This window comes from Armigeres subalbatus, chromosome 3, assembly GCF_024139115.2.
Source record: "Armigeres subalbatus isolate Guangzhou_Male chromosome 3, GZ_Asu_2, whole genome shotgun sequence".
In the NCBI taxonomy this organism is placed as follows: Eukaryota; Metazoa; Arthropoda; class Insecta; order Diptera; family Culicidae; genus Armigeres; species Armigeres subalbatus.
The window spans coordinates 221474859-221494666 of record NC_085141.1 but is presented as its reverse complement, the minus strand read 5'-3'; the positions used below and the strand labels follow the sequence as shown (position 1 = coordinate 221494666).

Here is a 19808-nt window from a genome sequence, read left to right as displayed (position 1 = left end):
TAAGAAAAAAAATTAAGCATTAATGATAATCTATAGTATCAATAGAATTGGCAAATTGCTGAAGGGTTTCCGAATCGATTGATAAGCAAATGTCGAAAATCCATCGAAAGATAAAGACGCTATTAGCGTTTGAAATCTATCCTAATTTTTGTGACAGTCTCGAATTTCGAAATTTCCGTTTCAAACCCTGTATCTGAGTCTTCCCCTTAGACGAAGTTTACGTCAAAAAATCTGTAGCAAACATCAATAATGACGCCATACAATTTTCTTCAGTCATAATGCGAATCAATTGTTTGCATGGTCTCCTTCCGATACTTACTTGGGATTCAACTACCGACGTTAGCGTTGCGCTTTGAATAAAGTTCATCTCGGAACCGATTTCTTTTTCAATCATCAACAGGAAAAATAAAAAAATAGAGTCTCGCGGGAAAATTTCATGTTGTGCCGACAACATCCAAATCGTTGCAAACGCCACATTAGTGAATAAATTGCTGTAGCAATCTTCCGATGACAGCCTATGCTCGGACCGGCACTAATGCTATGATTCCGCTACCGATGCCAAAACAATTATGCTTTCTATGAAGAAAGTTCGTCTGGGCTGCGCGACCGCCATCCGATGAATCGGCTCAACGAACGCCGTCGATTGCCAGATCCGCCGAAGATCACGGATGAAAATGATGTGCTGCTGCTTCCACGACCGCCACCACCACCGACCGAAAAAATTTCATCCGCTGAGACAGCCGTTGTCACTGGGACCGCTTCTGGACGCCCTGGTCCGCTCGCCGTGACATCCAGAATGAAAATGACGCGCGCACGCGAAACACGGGGCTTTTTATACACAGGGAAAACGAAGCAGTGGATCAAAAGGCCCGTACCTTACTGCAATCTGATGTCCGTGTTGGGGATTTATGAACGGAATTGAATTTTTCACCCGGTTTGGAAAGAAACAACATTTTCAATAGTTTAACGTTGATAATCAATAGTATCAATATAATTGGCAAATTGCTGGAGAGTTTCTGAATCGATTGAGCAATTGACCGCCTAACCTCAAGAGGTTCTATTTGCAGCAGAAGACGACAACGTTCCGTGTACGGTGGCAGGTTCATCGGGTCGCGCCACCCGCGGAACCGAAGTGCATATCTCACGAACTTTTTTTGAATAGTTTCTATTCGGGCGATCCAACCGGCGTGGAATGGGCTCCATATGTCAGCATTCGACTCCAGAATTGATCGTACCAGCGAACAGTAGAGGGCTCTGAGACAAAATGGATCACGAAACTCGTCAGCAATTTTGAACATGCAGCCCAGTTGTCGAGTAGCCCTGGCGATTATATCATTGTAGTGAACTCGAAAGGTAAGTCCACTGTCCAGGGTAAGGCCAAGATCCTTTAGGTGCTGCACTCAGGTGAGACTACGTCCTACGTCCTACGGTGAGAGGTTGTAGTAGAAGATGATCGGTATGTTCTTACGGTGGTACGAAATTATGTGTTTTTGCATGCATTTTTCGACGCTCAGGCACAACAAATTACGGGAACACCAATCGGCGAAGGTACGCACCAAGCTCCAAGCAGTCCGTGTCACATTTTATTACTTTGTATGTTTTTGTGTCATCTGCGTAAAACAAGCGGCAGCCGGTAGGTAGCAACAACGAGACATCGTTTACAAAAATCGAGAAAAGCAGAGGACCAAGATTACTGCCCTGCGGAACTCCCGAGTTGTTGCAGAATGTTTCCGATTCCGACGAGCCTATCTTAACTCGTACCGAGCGGTTCATCAGGTAGGATCGGAACCAAAGTACAGAGCTTGATGAAACGCCAAGCTTCTCCAGTTTAGCGAGAAGGATTTCATGGTCCACTGAATCGAATGCCGCCTTTAGATCCATATACGCAGCATCAGTCTGCCACCCCGAATCCATGCACCGCAAACAGTTGGAGGTGAACTGCATCAGATTTGTTGAGACTGATCGCTTCGGGTAAAATCCATGTTGCTCGGCGTCGATGTAGTTTTTAGAGCACGAAAAGAGTGATTTCTGAACAATTATTTCGAACAGCTTAGAACAGGCGCACAAAGAGGTGATTCCACGATAATTTAGGATGTCTCGTTTGTCTCCTTTCTTGTAGATTGGGAACATATAAGAGAATTTCCAACGGGCGGGAAATTCGCATTGCTGAACCGAGAGATTAAACAGCTTAACTAAAGGAGCACTTAACGTGTCAGCGCAATGTTTCAGAACAGAAGAAGGAATGTCATCAGGGCCGGCAGCGAATGAAAGCTTTAATTTCTTTGTTGCAGCTATCACCACGTTATCCGTGATACGAGGAAATCTGAAATCAAGAACATCTTGTGGAATTCCAGCTATAGCGTCGCGCACTTTTCACTTTCGTTACTTGCTGCGCTTTCTTCAAGAAACATGGAACAGGGCAATCCGGATTCCTTTCGCTTCGAGTTTACAAATGACCAGAAACTTTTTGGGTTTGTTTGCAGTCTTGTTTCCGACTTCCGTGCGTTTGACGTGGCGATTGTAGAGAAACAGATTGTAGTTCCGATAGCGATTACTTGCAAGGTTGAATTGGCGTTTGAAGTACGGCAGTCGACAGTTGCTGTATCTTCGAAGGGCAGCTGATCGTTGTCGTTTTAGAGCGCGCAAACGGGAGTTAGACCATCTTATGCTTATCATTGGCATTACATCCCCCACTGGGCATTGTCCCCTCAGCACTTCCACAGTAATTCACTGCGAGGTTTCTAAGCCAAGTTACCATTTTTGCACTCGTACCTATATCATGAGGCTAACACGATGATACTTTTGTGCCCATGGAAGTCGAACAAATTTCCAACCTAAAAATGTCCTAGATCTAGGGTTTGCAGAAATCTCTCTCAATAGATAACCAACAACGATAAAAGAAAGGCGAAAACTATTCCGAATCTTGACAAGCCATGATAACAAATTTATTAAACTTGTAGGGGAACGGCAGTGAGCACGCATGTTGACAAAAAGAAGCGACGAATTTGGTGTTGTATTTCTTTGTTTAGCGATGGGATACTCCAATAGGGCACTGCACGGGATGCTTTGTCTCTTTCTTGCTGCAAAGAAATTAGAAAACAACAAGGCCAGTAAACGTCAAAATTCATGAAGAACGAAAGAGAAAGAGATATTTCCGTGCAGTGCCCTATACGCCACCGCATAGGCTGCGTATCTGGCGACGGGCGAGGGTTTAGTGGAGGGGCTGGGAATCGAATCCATGACCATTGTAAGGCGCTTGTAAGGCGAACGTGTAGCCAACTACGCCACGGGACCCCCTCCTTATATTTTCTTTTTCTTACTTTTCTAATTATGATAGAGGAAAAATTGTTATCTTGTTTTTAGATATTTCAAAGTGTATTGACAAATTGTTTTTCTCTTTTTTCAGAACAATTATCTTCATCGTTCAGGACACGGAACTACACTAACCTGCAGGCTTCATCTCAAGTAGGCGGCATCGTATTCACCACCGGGCAATCGAAACAAAATCAGCTGCTAGATATTCAGCAAAAAGCCAACACTGGGCGCATCAAATCAAGACTGGTTGAGGTGCGCAACAGGGTTCCACACTTTTTCGCTGATGAAGATTCTCTGGCAGCATGAATGCATTGGGGGGAACTAGGGGGGAGCGCAATGCAAAGCCCAAATTCGCAGCATTAGATATCAACAAACTCTACAGCACAAGTCGGGTACGCAGAAGAATGGTCCTTTGCTTGGCGTGGTACAGTCTGACCTATGTCTTTCTATCACTTCTTTTAGGGAGAATCTCTTGAACCATCCACTCAGAAAAGTGCCGCTCCTCGTAAACATGGAATGCAAAGCTTGGGAAAGGTCCCCTCGGCTCGTCGCCCGCCAGCAAACCTTCCGTCTTTGAAGGCAGAAATCTCCACTCCATTGGATCAGCAAGGCACCTGGGCTAACGAGTCAGGAGACAACCAGAACAACAACTCTAGTATTACTTCAACATCAGTAGCACCGCCAGCAGCCGCCGGTAGCAGCACAAACAACAACGCCTCGGTTGGTGCCGCGGGTTATCACAGCACTTCACACGCCAGCAATCCACAGATTCCCCACTCGAACGCATCTTCCTCTGCACAATGGAGTTCGGTTAGTATGAAACTGTTTCCAAATCACACATATATGAATATTTTTAACTATCCTGTGTAACTGTTATGCATAAGAGCAGCTAAACAAATGCCTTTCCTCGTATACTTGACGTATTTCGCACATTGGATTCTTTTTCTAATGTTTTTCTGAACACGAACACATATTCAATATAAAGTAATTATATAATTTAATCCTATGGGACTCGCAGTCGTGGACATTTTTTAACGACTACAGTAATATCCCGATTTTATCACCCCCCTGGTGAATTTTGGGGTGATAAAACAGGGTATGTGACAAAATTGGAAAAAAAAATTATTTCCAATGTTTTAATTCATTCCACAACTGTTATACAACCTGTATATTCTTAAAACTACCTTGGTAATTTTAACCTTCTTTTTGTTGCGGCGCACCTTCTGTGTGTAAAATTATTTTTTAATAAAAGGAGATTGTTAGTCACGACGTTAAAGCGAAAGGACGCGTTATATTTTTCTGCGATTCCGAGAGAAGTTTTATACAGTCCGCTGAAAACCGATGACCATCTTTTTGGTCCTTCGAGCCGGATAGTTCCGGTGTGACCGGAAACGACCGTTGACGGGTTTTTCTACCGGGAAAGACTCGATTCTTTGAAAAGAAAAGTGAACATTCGGTCGAGGCGTCGCGTCGGTCGAATGTGCGTGGTTGCTGCCGACGAGTTCGCAGTGAACGCGCTCTGAATAACGAACATGATAGAACGTGTTCGATTTCCTTTGTGAATGGAGACTGGAGAAGTAAAGTCGATCAGTGACCAACTTTTACACCAGAGAAGAAAAGAAGAATCGCGAGTGATGGAAGAAATGCTAAAAACACTCGTTCATCAGAGAGGGGCGGTAAAAGGGAAATTGTCGCGAGTGAAGAAGGCCGTAGTGCACAGTGACGCTGTTCCAAATCCGAACATTCGAAATGTGCACTTTCTGAAGCAGCACTTGAAGACTGTTGAGAATTGCTACGTTGAGTACAATTCATTTCAAAACCAAATATACGCCCTTTCCCTCCCTGATGAACGACGACGAGAGCAAGAAGACCGCTATGTGGAGTTTGAAGCTCTTTATAATGAGCTCACCATTCAACTGAACACCCTGTTGGACGAATTGATGCCGAAACCGCAGTTACCGCCCCCGTCTGCACCTGCGATTGGAAATTTGATTGCGCCTATTGCTCCTGTGATGGCCACTCAGCAGTTCATTGCCCCGCTAACCGTTCCGCTCCCTACCTTCGATGGAACCTACGAAGCATGGTATTCGTTCAAGTCCATGTTTCAGAACGTAATGGCACGATATGTCACGGAATCACCCGCTATCAAACTCTACCATCTCCGAAACGCCCTTATCGGTAAGGCAGCGGGAGTGATTGACCAGGATATAATTAATAACGGAGATTACGAAGCTGCCTGGACGATTCTAACCGGCTGATTCGCAGACATGCGTCTAATTATCGATAAACACATTGAAGCAATTCCGAAAATCTCGAAAGATAGTTCGATTGAACTACGGAAGTTGGATGACGCTTGTGTCAAGAAACCTGGAACTCGCGGTAGATGGTTTGGGGGAACAAATGCTCATCAACCAACTAGCATCAAAAATGGATCGAGATACACGTAAAGTGTGGGAAACAAAACAGGATCCAGGGGAGCTGCCGTCATATGCGGACACCATCGAGTTCTTGAAGCAGCGGTGCAGAATTATGGAAAAAGTGGAAACAAACAATAATGTTAAAATGGAAAACCCGAAGCCGGCACGGCCGGTAAACAAATCGAAGGTTCTAGTGGCAGCAAAAGAACAGCAGTGTGTAATGTGTCACAATGACCACGAACTCTATAAGTGCGAAGAATTTAAGAAGAAAAGTATTAGTGATAAATACAGTGTACTCCGTAAGTCTGGCTCTTGTTTCAACTGCCTCGGCAAGGGGCATCGTACTACTGACTGCTCATCGTCTAGTACGTGTCGTAGGTGCAGCAGGAAACACCATACGTTATTGCATCCGGAAGAGGTCAAGACAGAAGAGGTCGCAAATCCTTCACCAGCAACGAAGCAGCCAGCAGTAAGCAGCGGTTCTCGAACTGAAACGACTGCAAACAACATCGCTCCTGTTGAATCAACGTATAAGGGTCAAAACGTCGCTCTTTGTGTGTCATCAAATCATCCGAACAGGCAAACTATTCTCTCGACCGCTGTAGTATTGGTTTACGGCTATGATAACATTCTCCACCCGTGTAGAACGCTCATCGACTCATGCTCCCAGAATCATTTCATAACCGAGCGATTTGCCGCACAACTGGCACTCGAAAGGCACCGTTCCAATTATCAAGTGAGTGGTCTGAATGGAGGCATTACACGAATCCGTAACATAGTGCGTACTAAGATCAAGTCTCGCGTCAACAATTTCTCGACCGAGCTTGAACTGCTAATTGCTCCCAGGATCACGAATGATATGCCAGAAAGATCAATTGACGTGACGAACTGGAACATCCCAACACACCTTGAGCTCGCCGATCCCAACTTTTTCAAGCGTGGTCGGATTGACATGCTGCTAGGAGCAGAAATCTTCTGGGATCTTATCCGATCGTAACGAATCACCCTTACTAAAAACCTTCCTTCGCTTAGAAACACGGAGCTAGGCTGGGTGATCGGAGGTGTCATTTCCGAAAGTACACCAACACCTCGAACATTTTGTTACACTGTCCAGCGTGATGGTTTGACCGATCTACTAAAGCGTTTCTGTGAAATCGAAGGTGAGGAGAACTACATCGAAATACCACACTAACGACCGATGAGTGCATTCTACACTTCCAAAGCACCTACCGACGCATGCCTGATGGAAAGTTCTTAGTCCGACTCCCATTCAATGAACAAAAGAAAGAGCTAGGTAAATCGCTCAAGATGGCAACCTGGCGATTCCTAGCTCTCGAACGACGATTAAATCTGAAACCCGAGTTGAAGGCCGATTATGCTTCATTCATCCACGAATACGAGCAACTCGGGCATATGAAGGAAATCGAAGTAAGCCCGACTGAAAGGCAAGGTTCTTCTTACTATTTGCCTCATCATTGTGTTCTTCGGCCCAGCAGTACGACAACTAAATTGCGCGTTGTCTTTGACGGCTCTGCAAAAACGTCAACCGGAGTCTCTATCAATGATACACTGAAGGTAGGTCCAATTGTCCAAAACAATCTGGTGTCCATCCTACTGAATTTTCGGTGCTACCAATTCGTCTTTATTGCCGATATACCGAAGATGTTTCGACAAGTGATGGTGGATCCAGAAGATACTCCATTTCAGCGCATACTATGGAGGGATGATTGTTCACAGCGACTGAAGATTTTCGAACTACTTACGGTAACCTATGGCTTAGCATCGTCTCCGTTCCACGCAACGATGAGCCTTTCACAACTGGCTGATGACAGCATGGAGGAGTACCCGTTAGCTGCTCCTGTTTTGAAAAATCATTCTACATTGACGACGCCCTCTGTGGGGCGCGCACTATTGAAGAAGCACAGTCATTATGTCATCAAATGCTGGAATTGCTGCGCAGTGGTGGTTTCGATGCACACAAGTGGTATGCGAACGAGCCCGCCATTCTCAAGGAAATCCCAAAGACCCTCTGGGGTACTTCTTTTGACGTCGTAGTTGCTGCTGATAAGGTGGTCGTGAAAACTCTTGGTGTAATATGGAACACTGCAGAAGATTGGTTCTCGTTCTGCATTCAACCACCTGAGGAACAAAGCCGCCCAATAACCCGCAAGAAAGTGCTAAGTGAAATTGCAAAGTTTTTCGACCCGCTTGGTCTAGGTGGACCGGTGGTGACAACTGCGAAACTGATCTTTAGGGAGGTCAGTCTTCTGAACTTAGGTTGGGATGATCCCATTCCTGATGCCATTGCGAAAAGGTGGTTTGCTTTCCGCACCCAACTGTCAACATTGAACAACCTGAAAGTACCTAGATGGATACTTAGTGTGGGACCGAATCTCGTGGAACTCCACGGTTTTGCAGATGCGTCAGATCAAGCGTACGGGACATGTTTGTACACACGTCTTGTTCATCCAAATGGCGCCGTTACGATGAAACTTATTTGCAGTAAGTCCAGGATTCTACCAAAGAAGTCCGGAACCACGAAGCAGATAACGACGCCACGAGCTGAGCTTCTAGCTGCGCTTCTTCTTTCACGAGAAGTGGTGAAGTTAATCGAGTCAGTCAACATCAGCTTCGAACGAGTTACGCTATGGAGCGATTCACAAATCGTTCTCTGCTGGATTAGAAAATCTGCTGGTGATCTGCAATTGTACGTCTCGAATAGAGTCATCGAGATCCAGAGACTTACAAGTCAGTACCAATGGCGGTACATTCCTACGTACGACAACCCTGCCGACGTAATATCGAGGGGCGAGATGCCACAGAACCTTATGTACCGACACATTTGGTGGAATGGCCCGGCTGCGTTGAATCAGAATGTCGTGAACGTGGTGCAGCCGCCTTATTTACAAGATGACCAGCTACCTGAAATGCGAACATGCTTGAGTCTTGTTGTACCGCCATTAAGGTTGGCGGTATTTGATCGAATTGGTTCCTTCACTCGATTGCAACGATGTATGAGTTTAGTAGTTCGATTCGCCAACTATATACTTTGCGGTCGGAAGATGTTGCAGAAGGGTCCACCAACAGCCAACGAACTTGATAAAGCCTTGAAGTTAATAGTGTGTCTTGTACAAAACGAAGCTCTCCAGCCCGAGCTGCACGCATTGAAGAATGGTGGTACGCATCGTCTACGAAGCTTACAACCGTTTGTTGATCCAGTCGACGGTATTCTCCGAGTTGGTGGTCGTGTGAAGAAGGCGTTCATTCCGTACGATAGTCGCCACCAAATGCTATTACCAGCGAAACATCCTGTAACCGAACTACTGATTCGTCATGAACATTTAAACAACCTACATGTAGGGCAGAGGGCCTTGCTGGCAATCGTGCGTCAACGTTTTTGGCCACTGCAGGCTAAGAACACTAATCGAAAGGTGATTAAACAGTGAATTCCGTGCTTCAGGACAAATCCGATGAAAGCTACACTTGATGGGTGATCTCCCGTCGTATTGAGTGCAGCCGTCGCCCGCTTTTTTCCACACTGGTGTGGATTACGAGGGTCCTTTTTTGATTAAATCACTCACCCAAGCACGCAAGCCGATGATAACGAAGGGCTACATCTGTCTCTTTGTTTGCCTTAGTACACGTGCCATTCATCTAGAACTTGTATCAAGCCTTACCACCGACGCCTTCCTTGCTACTTTGAGGCGTTTTACTGGACGACGAGGACCTGTCAGCAAAATCTACTCCGATAATGCTACCAACTTTGTTGGAGCTGAGGCTGAGTTGGAGCAATTGTACACATTGTTTGCTACTGAACATCATATCACGCAGCTGACAGAATTTTGCGGAGGCCGGTCTATTACGTGGAGTTTCATTCCACCGAGAAGTCCACATTTTGGTGGAATTTGGGAGTCCGGAGTTAAGTCGGTCAAACACCACCTGAAGAGAGTTATTGGCAATCAGAAGCTGACGTTTGAAGAAATGAGTACTGTACTGGTTCAGATTGAGTCCGTCCTTAACTCAAGACCGCTGACTCCCTGTTCTGATGACCCAACCGATTTGACTGCCATTACTCCTGCACATTTCCTAGTTGGACGCCAAATGCAGTCTATTCCTGAACCGTCGTACACTAACATGAAGCTTTCAACACTGTCACGGTGGCAATTGGTGCAAGTCATCCAGCAACATTTTTGGAAACGGTGGTTGGTCGAGTACCTGTCGGAGATGCAGAATCGTCAGAAGTGGTTTAAGAGAACAAAAATTAAAGAAGGAGCCTTGGTACTCATCAACGATTCCAATGTTCCGCCGATGCAGTGGCAACTCGGTAGAATAATCAAGACGCATCCAGGAGACGACAACGCCATCAGGGTTGTAACTCTGAGAACCGCCAGGGGCGAATGTAAGCGGGGCGTAACGGAGATATCACTCCTGCCACTGGATCAGGAAGAGAAGATGGATAATTGAAATCTGGAATTTCAACGTGGGGAGGATGTTATACAACCTGTATATTCTTAAACTACCTTGGTAATTTTAACCTTCTTTTTGTTGCGCACCTTCTGTGTGTAAAATTATTTTTAATAAAAGGAGATTGTTAGTCACGACGTTAAAGCGAAAGGACGCGTTTTATTTTTCTGCGATTCCGAAAGAAGTTTTATACAGTCCGCTGAAAACCGATGACCAACAACTATGAATCATGTTATGCCTTGAAAAGGCCAAATGCGTGAACGGTACCCGTTATTTCTTGTATAAATTGTTTACAGAATATTTCCCAGGTACTTAGAAGTCGTTCGTAATAAACTACAGGCAGTGAAAGTTACTTCAAGAAAATCAATATTGTTTGTGGTATTATTTACGAAAATAAAAAGAATGACAAATTTTTTTGGGTTGACAAAATCGGGTCGAAAACGTGATAAAATCGGGACGTGATAAAATCGAGTCGAAAACGGGATAAAATGGGGGGTAGACAAAATCGGGAAGTGACAAAATCGGGTCAACACTGTACATAATTAAGGAACAGTCCTTTAATAGTTAACTGCTCTATCAATTCGGGACTCTCTTTGCGTAGCACACATGCCCAGCTGCGCAAACACAATTGATTTTCTTTATAATCCATGGTCTATCTGAACCTTATGTAAATACACTGGATGGTTGGCCTTCCTTAGCCGTCTACAAAGCAAGACCATGCTAGAGATTCCCGGTCTGGTCTAGGAAATGTTTGCAATTTCCCTGGGCATAAATGTATCATCGTGTTAGCCTCATAATATACGAATGCAGAAATGGTAACTGGGAATAAGAACCTCGCAGTTAACAACTGTGGAAGTGCTTAATGAACACTAAGCTGCGAGAGAACAATGTCCCAGTGGGGGATGTAATGCCAAGAAGAAATAGAAGAAGGTGCAAGATACGTCAATCATAACGAATTTAAACATTGTGCAATATAAATAAAACTCATTCTCATCATATAACCTTTTTACACCCCAAAACTTTTTAGAACGAGTTCCCCTCCCTGGATGGCACTGGTCACTATGGTCCGAACAGCAAACAGCAGCATCATCACCATCATCACCACGATGGCACAGATGGGCGACCGATGGGACAGTACATGGATGGTCCACAGGTCAGCCTGAGGCCGCAAACGGATGCAGCGAGTTGGATGCAGCAACAGCAGCAGAGCAGTGGAGGCGGAAACAGCGCCGGAGCTATGAACGGGCCAAACAGCAACCAACAGGGCCAGGGCCCCCAACAGCAAACGGCTGCCCCTCTGCCTCCACAGTTCCGTGCCCTGATGCCAACGTTCATGTATCGTGGCAACGGAGGCGGAGGTGGAAATTCCGTCACGCCACCACCTTCGAACGAGGATATCAATCGTGGCAATTCTGGCGGCGGTGGTGGTGGAGGAATTGGAGGTGGTATGCGAAACAACAACAACGCCAACATGGGTTACAACAGTATGCTACCAAGCTTCGTAGCTCCTTCGACGAATCATCACCAATCACATGGATCAAATTATTCGCCAACGCAGTCGGGTGGTAGATACCGTGATTCGTATTCGGGTGGACGCCGCGGGCAGATGCAGCCTCCTCGTCTCGCCAACAGACAGCAACAACAACAGCATCAGCAGCAGCAACAGCAGCAACAACAAAACCATGAGGATAATCGCTCGCAATCCGCTGCTCCCACTTATGTAGAACCAGACATTCATGTCCAGCGACCGATTATACGAGACGAGGAGCTACAGCGAATAGAGGCAATTGCTAAAGATGAAGGTTGGGCCAAGGATGATGAAATCGATTACAACCAGAAACTGCAATTCTCGGACGACGAATCGGAACCAAGTCCACCAAAAGAGATTCCATTTCCAATTGTTAAGCAAGATAAACCGCCTCCACAAGTGCAGCAGCAACAGCAGCAGCAGCAAATGCAAGAGCAGCAAGTGCAGCAGCAGTCTCAGCAGGAGGATGATAAGCGCATGGCGTGGAGTCGAGAGGTAGAACGAGAACAAGAGAGGCTTGAACAGGAACGAATTGAGCGTATTGACCGCGAACGCCAAGAACGAGAAAGAGAACAACCGTCTATGCGTCCATTTCAACAAAACGGTCATATAGGTGGGAGGGGTTTAGATGCTGAGGCAAAGGAAAGGCTAAAACAACGCCGGGAAGAAGATCAAAGACGAGAAATGGAACGAAAGCAAGCTGCTGCAAGAAAACTGCAAGAACTTGAGCAGAAATTGAATCGCAAGAAAAACGAAGATAATGTAGCGGGATCTGTGGTCGCACCGGCAGTTGCTAAAGCTGAGGAAGATCGTGATCAGGCGGTATCTGGTTACAGTGAATCTGGCGAAAGCAAGGAACGCAGCAGTTCAAGTGTTCGTGGTGGAGATAGAGGAGATAAAGGGGATTCTAAGGAGTATAGAGATCGTGATCGGGATCGGTATGATTATGGACGACATGACAGAGATTACCGCGATCGAGATAGAAGCGATTGGGATAGAGGAGATCGAGATAGAACAGATAGAACAGATAGAGATCGTGAGCGCGAAGGTTGGAGTGAGGCACCGCCCTTCTCTAAAAATTTTCAATCCAACCTACCGCCACGTTTCCAGAAGCGTAAGCTGGAACGAAACCCTTCCGGAAATAGTTTGCAAGGAAGTGGAGGGTACATAACAAGGGATCAGAATATCAGTCGCAGCAACAGCACTGCCAACCAAGGATCGATGGTATCGCAATCCCAGCAACAGAGCGATGGCAAGAGCGTACCATTCGCCCAGCAGTATGATCCGCGATTCATACACACTCAGCAAAATTATGGTAAGAGCCAACCAACTGGAGGTTCCAGGAAAGGTGAAGACAGCTCTCGTGGACGTGACGTGAGGGATCGTGACGGCGCAACGAAAGACAAGGATCAACAACGAGAACGTGAGATGGTTCCCAGAGAGATTATGAAAAGGCGTATTGATTCAGAAGAGGACGACCGTTTCAGCAGCAGTGGCAGAGAATCTTCGAGTAAGCTCAGTGGTGGTAGAAACACTCCGCAGCTGAACAGAAGTGTATCGGATGCATCGCAAAGGAAAACGAGCGTTTCTAGTGATGACAATAATCGTCAAATGGATCATCACCATCATAACAGTTCAAGAGAAATCATTGGTTCTTGGGAAAGTGAAACGGAAAAAGAAGACAGGCGACAAGCAGAAGCGGCGGCAGCGTTGGCAAAGGAAAATCAGCTACAACAGCTTCAATTGCACACACAGCCGGAAAATCGTAGGACGTCTGAATCTTCTGTTGTATCGGATAGTGAACCGAAACAGATTCTGCAACGGATCAAAGAATCTTCACCTGTGCTAACCGAAGAAGCACCAAATGCAAGAACTGATGAATCGAAACCAATCGAGCCTAAACTGTTGACGAAACCATGGGAAGACACGGTTGAAGCCGTTGATGATGGATATGAAGCTTTCGATATGAGTTCGTTCTCAGCTGACAGTAAGAAGGATGCGTCTATCCCTGATCTGTCTAAAAGTGATAGTGGCAAGGTGACAGACCAAGAGAATAAGATGAATATTGATAGTGGAAAGGAAACGGATGACAGTAAATACGGTCCAAAGAAACCAATGCATTCGAGGGGTGCTGGAAGGCACGATTCACGAGGAGGTGGTGGAGGAGGACATGCTCGTGGTGGGTTTGGCGGCGGTTTCCACCGTGGCGGTGGTGGTGGAAGTTGGGGTCGCAGAGGAGGCGGCCCTGGTGGCGCTCGATTGGGACATGGTCGGAACTACAATCAAGATTATTGGAGTGAATCAGATTTTTCTGAAGATGGCGATGAGGAATTAAGAAAGGATGGGAAATATGATCGCAAGGAAGGAATGGGTAACCAATATCGAAACAGTGGATCATCTTCTGGGCAACCCCAAAATATGAAAGAAGGATTTGCTCCACGTGGTGAACCATCACGAAGAGGGCGTGGAGGGATGAATACAGCAATGAGTGGTCCCGGATTCCGAAAGACAACAGTTGGAAAGAAAATGGATGGATATGGTCCGCCTAGCTCTAAAAGTCCTTTTGGAAGTAGCGAAGAAAAGGTTGAATCGAAGAATCAGTCTGCACCGAAGGATGTTAAAGCAGTAGATCAGAATTCAAACGCAGATGACAGAACAAAACAGAAACAAGCTGCATTGAGTGCTGGATTAACGAACAAACCGATCGGTGGCCCGAAACCGCCTTCTACGGGGCCGCTGCCTCAAAGAAGCCCTTCTGGAAATATGAAACCGCCTGGTAAACCGGCCGAAGAAACCCTTTCTGATCAAGAGAAACTGAAAGCATCACTGGAAAAGAAAACGCGGAATGACAGCAAAACCGAATCTCATGACGAGAAATTGAAGGAAAAGCCTAAAACTGAGAGCGAAAGTCATGATACGGATGATACAAGCAAGGACAGTCAGAAATCAGGTCAAACTAGACCTAAGCAACAACAACTCCAGCAACAGCCGATTACTGCAAAAACAGGACAACAAACTGCTACCGTATCCATTGGAAAGTCTTCGACTACGAATACGAAGCCAAGTACAGTTGTCCCCCCGGGAACGACAACAGTTCCGAGTTTGAAAATGGTAACGCCTGCAGCTCCTGGTATGCAACAAGCTAAGCCAGGACAGGATACACGAAGTCAAACGAGTAATCGATCTATGAATATAACACCACGTATGGTAAAACCCAAAGAACGACGCGATGGTGGATTCCAGGATGGTCAACATAGTGGTGGCGAAACCAATGAGTCTGAATCGAACGTTGTGGTTAGTTCTCAGCAACAGCCAGCGCAAGAGAAGGTCAGCACGTTAAACGTCAACTCTTCAAAGACTGATAATAGTAAGCAACATTTAGACGGAACGACGCCACCCGTAAATACGATCATTTTTGAGAACACCAACTACAAGTCTTCGACAGTTGTTGTGTCCACAGTGCCACAGCACCTTCACCAGCAACAACCGCAACAGCCACTGCAAATTCAGGTTCAACAGTCACAGACACAGGCACCTGCTCCAGCCCAAATCAAACGACAACACTCTGGAGGTGTGTCTGGTCCGCTGATTACGCTCCATCAACAACAACAGCAACAAACTCAACATCAGCCACAACATCAACTTCAACAGCAACAACAAATGGTGCAAATCATTAAGCAAGAACATTCTATAAGACACCCATCGCAAGAGGAAGCATTCAAAGCGGCAGCTGGGGTACCAAACGCTGGAACGATGCATGACATAATGGAGCAACATCAACATCAACAGCCTCAAAGACCACAATCGGCAAATGGTCCTCAACAACAACCACCCTCGCAACAACAACAGCAGCAAATGCAACAATCCCAAATCCCATTGCAGCAGCAGCAGATCCAACAACAACCAAGTTCGCAAGCTGATGTTATTACTAATGCACTTCATAATATGACGTTTGCTAAACCTACGGAAGCTGACTACGACAAAGAAATGAAACCATTCTCATTCGATGCTGACATTTCGCAGCTGATTGAAGCAAAGAACAAGGCAGCTGGGCTTTGCCTTCCCAAGGCCCAAAACATGATTTCTCCATCAACGGCTGAACTGAACATGAAAATTGCCAGCGTGAAGAAAGTATGGGAGATGCCAAGTGTCGCGGAACATGTAACTGAAGATCAAGCGAGTGCGGCTGCTGCAGCTGTGCAGCTAGCAGCCAATTTCGCAGCTGTAAATTCTCAGCACCAGCAACATCTTCATCAATTCCAACACTCGCACAGCAACTTGTCCCATGCTCATCAGGCTCATACATTAGCTGCTGCGGCGGCTGCGGGTCAATCGTACGCAGGAGGATTTGGACAGGAGCAACAATCGCTGGAACAGCATTTCAGCAAACCCAACAATGAAAGTGTGGTAATCGGTGGGGGAACGACGGGAGGCAATGATGGTGATAATAATTATAATAATCCGCAACACGCAGTTGTTGGTCAAGGAAACAACGTTCAGCATCAGGCAGCGGCCAACATGAACATGAAGCACGCCGCTGATGTGTTAACTAATAATGTCAACGTTTGCAAAGTAAAGCCAACGCAACAGAACATGCATCAATCGGCGGGACTTGGTCTTTCGCCTCCTCCCATGCAGCAAGGTACTATTCAGTCCGCGCCTTACTATCAACCATCCCAATATGGTATGTCTGCTATTCCTTCGCCACCAGCCGTGATTTATAATTCGTCTGCCTTGCCTTCTCAAGGTGGACTCTACAATGCATTCCAAATCGAAGCAGCGGGTCGTTCGCAGTTTTCGCAATTCCCCGCTCATTATGGTACAACTGGAACTGGCCCATATAATGCGTATATGACTACGCCCCCAAATATTCAAACTGCCCCAACGCCAGACATGTATCCGAGTATTACTTCCCAGTTTCGTATGGGCGGCGCCGTCCAAAGTCCCTACAATCCATCGCCGTCGCAGCAGTTGAATAACCCCAGCACGATGCTGATCTCATCGAGTACAAACTCGCTCATGTCGTCGTCGGTGAAACCTTCGTCCCAACAAATCGGTGCAATAGGCTCTAAGAGCGGTTCCGTTGGCCAGCCTTACGGTCAGCAATATATGGGAATGTTCCAACCGGCTCCACCCCTGCAAAACAACAGTTTCTACTCGAACTCTGCTGGGGGACAGAGTGCATTTTTCGGTGGCGCAGGAGCAACGCAAAACTACGGTATTCCGGCTGCCGCTGCCGGAATGTTCGGCGGACACGGCGCTCAAACTCCATCCAATGCTCCCCCACCGCAACAGCAGCTTCCAAACTATCCCAACGCGTCGCAGTTTTTAAATTCACCACTGGCGCTGGCGGCCAACGCCATCTCGCAGCAATTTCGTGGAGGACCTTCGACGAACCCGCAATCGGCAGCCGCAGCTGCAGCGTACATGAAAGGAAGTCAGGCCCAATCGCACATGCAGGACCCTGTGAGTTATCATCACCAATTTAAACGCTATAAATAGATGTGTCTTTCGTGGTTTTGCTTCTTCTCTATGTTTTGTTTATGTTTATTTTATTTTTTGGTATTAATTGTGTGCGTGCTTTGTAATGGGTTTAAACACATTTTCTGCAATCACAATAGAAAATTATTTTTTACTTTTGTTATTAACCGTAAATGCTCTATATCGCTATTATTTTGTATTGATTGGAATACCTATTGACCTTTTTTTAATAAATCATAGTCGAAATGCAAACCCATTTGTTATTATTTCGCCCTAAATTATCAAGAAAAATGAACCTATAAAAATTTCCCAAAAACCATTACCCCGAATACTCCACTACTACTCCCAAAACGACCCAAACAACCTGCATAGTTCGTTGTATTCAGCAGACAACACATAAAAAAGTTTCGTTTTCACAAATAGAATTCAACTAGGAGAAATAGTCAGGTGGAATTCGCATTTTTTCCTTAAATTGTTGGCAAAAAATAAGATCTTGTACTTGGCATGAACATTTTTGATATTTCAAAACATTTTTGCGGACCGCATAAAAAACAGGGAAAAAATCCCAATCGATAAGAATGATCCTTATTTATAAAATGTCTATTCTTCAAATTATCCCACTAGTTAGGTACGTTTAAAAAAATAAAAATGACAAGGGCATGTGTAATTGACATTACATTACATATAACTATAGCCGGAAATCTACTGGTCCGTTTGTGCAACAAGCCTGGATGTGCCATTAAACCGAATACTTAAACAATATTGATCGACAATTAGGCGCCGGCTAATTCAATTCACGATCCAATTCAGTTGGGAAAAATGCCATCGATAAATAATAGTGGAAATAATAAATAATAGTACTTGAAAGACAAGTCAGGATAAAATTGCCTAACAAGGACTAGAATCAAAAAGACGAGGAGAATATTGAAACACTAAATTACCATCATACGAATGAACACAAGCTCTATCAAGCACAAGAGGCTAAATAACTGTAAAACAAGAAGATTTGATAAAGTATTCAACCACCATGTCGGTTGAATCTGACACGAATGCCATAATCGTGGTGATGTGTCCCTAATAAAATTAATAATAATAATGTCGGTTAAATAGTCTTTGCAGCCTTGCAAGTCCAGTCTTGTAAGCTTTCCGCCTGTTTGTGAGTAAGTTTAGTGTGTGTAATGCTGAACTAATTGAATTGAAAGGAACAGTTTAAAATTCAAAAACAGCACTTTTGCTATTTCAATTCTCTTCAAAGTTTAAAAATAATTCTCTTTAAAGTTTCTAATAAAGAAAAGTAGACTTCATGATTACGCGTCATCATCGGGAAAATGGCTTTCGGGAAAGTATTATAGGAAGTATAACAACACTTCTGATTAGTTATTATAATTTATTCACGTACATATGTAAGGAAAATGCCCAATCCAAACAACACCATTCCAATTTGCAAGGATTAATCTCGCTGGTCATTCTCACTAGTTTATTGGAAATATACTTCATCGCTACTATCGTCTCTGTCTAAAAATGTGTCTAGTTATTAACAAGGTGATGCTTTCCCAAAATTTCTATGTGTTTGCGTGAGTCCATATGGCGTATGAATATAAGATGAAACACTTCTTCCCTTATTAATCCTTGCAGAATGGTCGGCAGCTGAAAAGCCCTTTGAATTCTGATGGAATGAATAATTTAAAACAGATTCCACCCCAAGCGAGTCCGCCACATCATAAAGGTTACGCAACAGCAGTAAGTTTGAGTGTTTTTAGTAAATACAAAACAGTGCTAACATTGCATCTTCTTTGTTTTACTTTCTGATAGTGGGAAATACAGAATCAACTGATTCAACAACAACAGCAGCAAAACCAACAGTCCAACCAACAGCAACAGCCACAACAACAGCCCAATCCCCAGCAGCATCCCCAGCAGCAAATGGGTCAGCCACCGCAGTCGCAGCAGCCCAACTCAAACCGAAATATGATGCCTCCCAACCAGCAACCTCCGGCTGGGCTCGGAGGTGGTGCTGGTGGCGTGGGAGGTCGCCCTCCGCAAGGTGTGCAGGGAGGAGGCATGCCTCAGCGGTACCCTTCGCCAATTCAACGGCCGACCAATTACTCGCAGCCACCGGTACAGGGTATGCATCAGCAGCGGCCAATACGTCAGTCAGGACATAATCCCGGCCAACAGCAACAGGCAAACATGGCACAAGCGATGGGCAACCCCAACAAACACTACTACGGAGGAAATCGAGGTTAGTACATGCATCTGATTAAGTATGCCCTTCGAAGGTTGCCATTGGAATATCAATCCCATTTCTAGTGCAGTACTTAAAGAATCATGCTTCAATGTGGAACCCCGTTCCGCTGAAATTTGATTCGTTCCGCGCAACTAAGTTAATTTTTTTTATTTGTTTCTCACCTACACTGTCTATGAACGTATACCAGTCCCATCTTTATGAATTTCCTATTCAAATAGGAAAAATACGCGGTTTTGGGCAGTGTTTGTTAAAAGTGTCAATTTAAGGGGACAGTATTTATGAAATTGAGTCTTCAAAAAGTTCAGAAGACTATGCTCGAACGTCATCTGCCACTGCCACAGGTCGTTTTTTTGCT

The 19808-nt window shown here is 45.2% G+C and overlaps 1 protein-coding gene across 4 annotated transcripts in view; it reads left to right on the top strand.

Annotated features, from left to right (window-relative positions):
- Positions 1-19808, top strand: part of LOC134220102 (mediator of RNA polymerase II transcription subunit 12) — a 61646-nt gene that overhangs the window by 24431 nt on the left and 17407 nt on the right. For 3 of the 4 annotated variants that reach the window (XM_062699084.1, XM_062699083.1, XM_062699082.1), the window contains exons 3-7: positions 3407-3707; positions 3778-4125; positions 11224-17190; positions 18841-18945; positions 19018-19447. In XM_062699084.1, the coding sequence (XP_062555068.1) occupies positions 3618-3707; positions 3778-4125; positions 11224-17190; positions 18841-18945; positions 19018-19447 (6940 nt within the window). In that variant the 5' untranslated portion in view covers positions 3407-3617. The remainder of the gene's footprint in view (positions 1-3406; positions 3708-3777; positions 4126-11223; positions 17191-18840; positions 18946-19017; positions 19448-19808) is intronic. The other variant, XM_062699085.1, reaches the window with a different exon arrangement.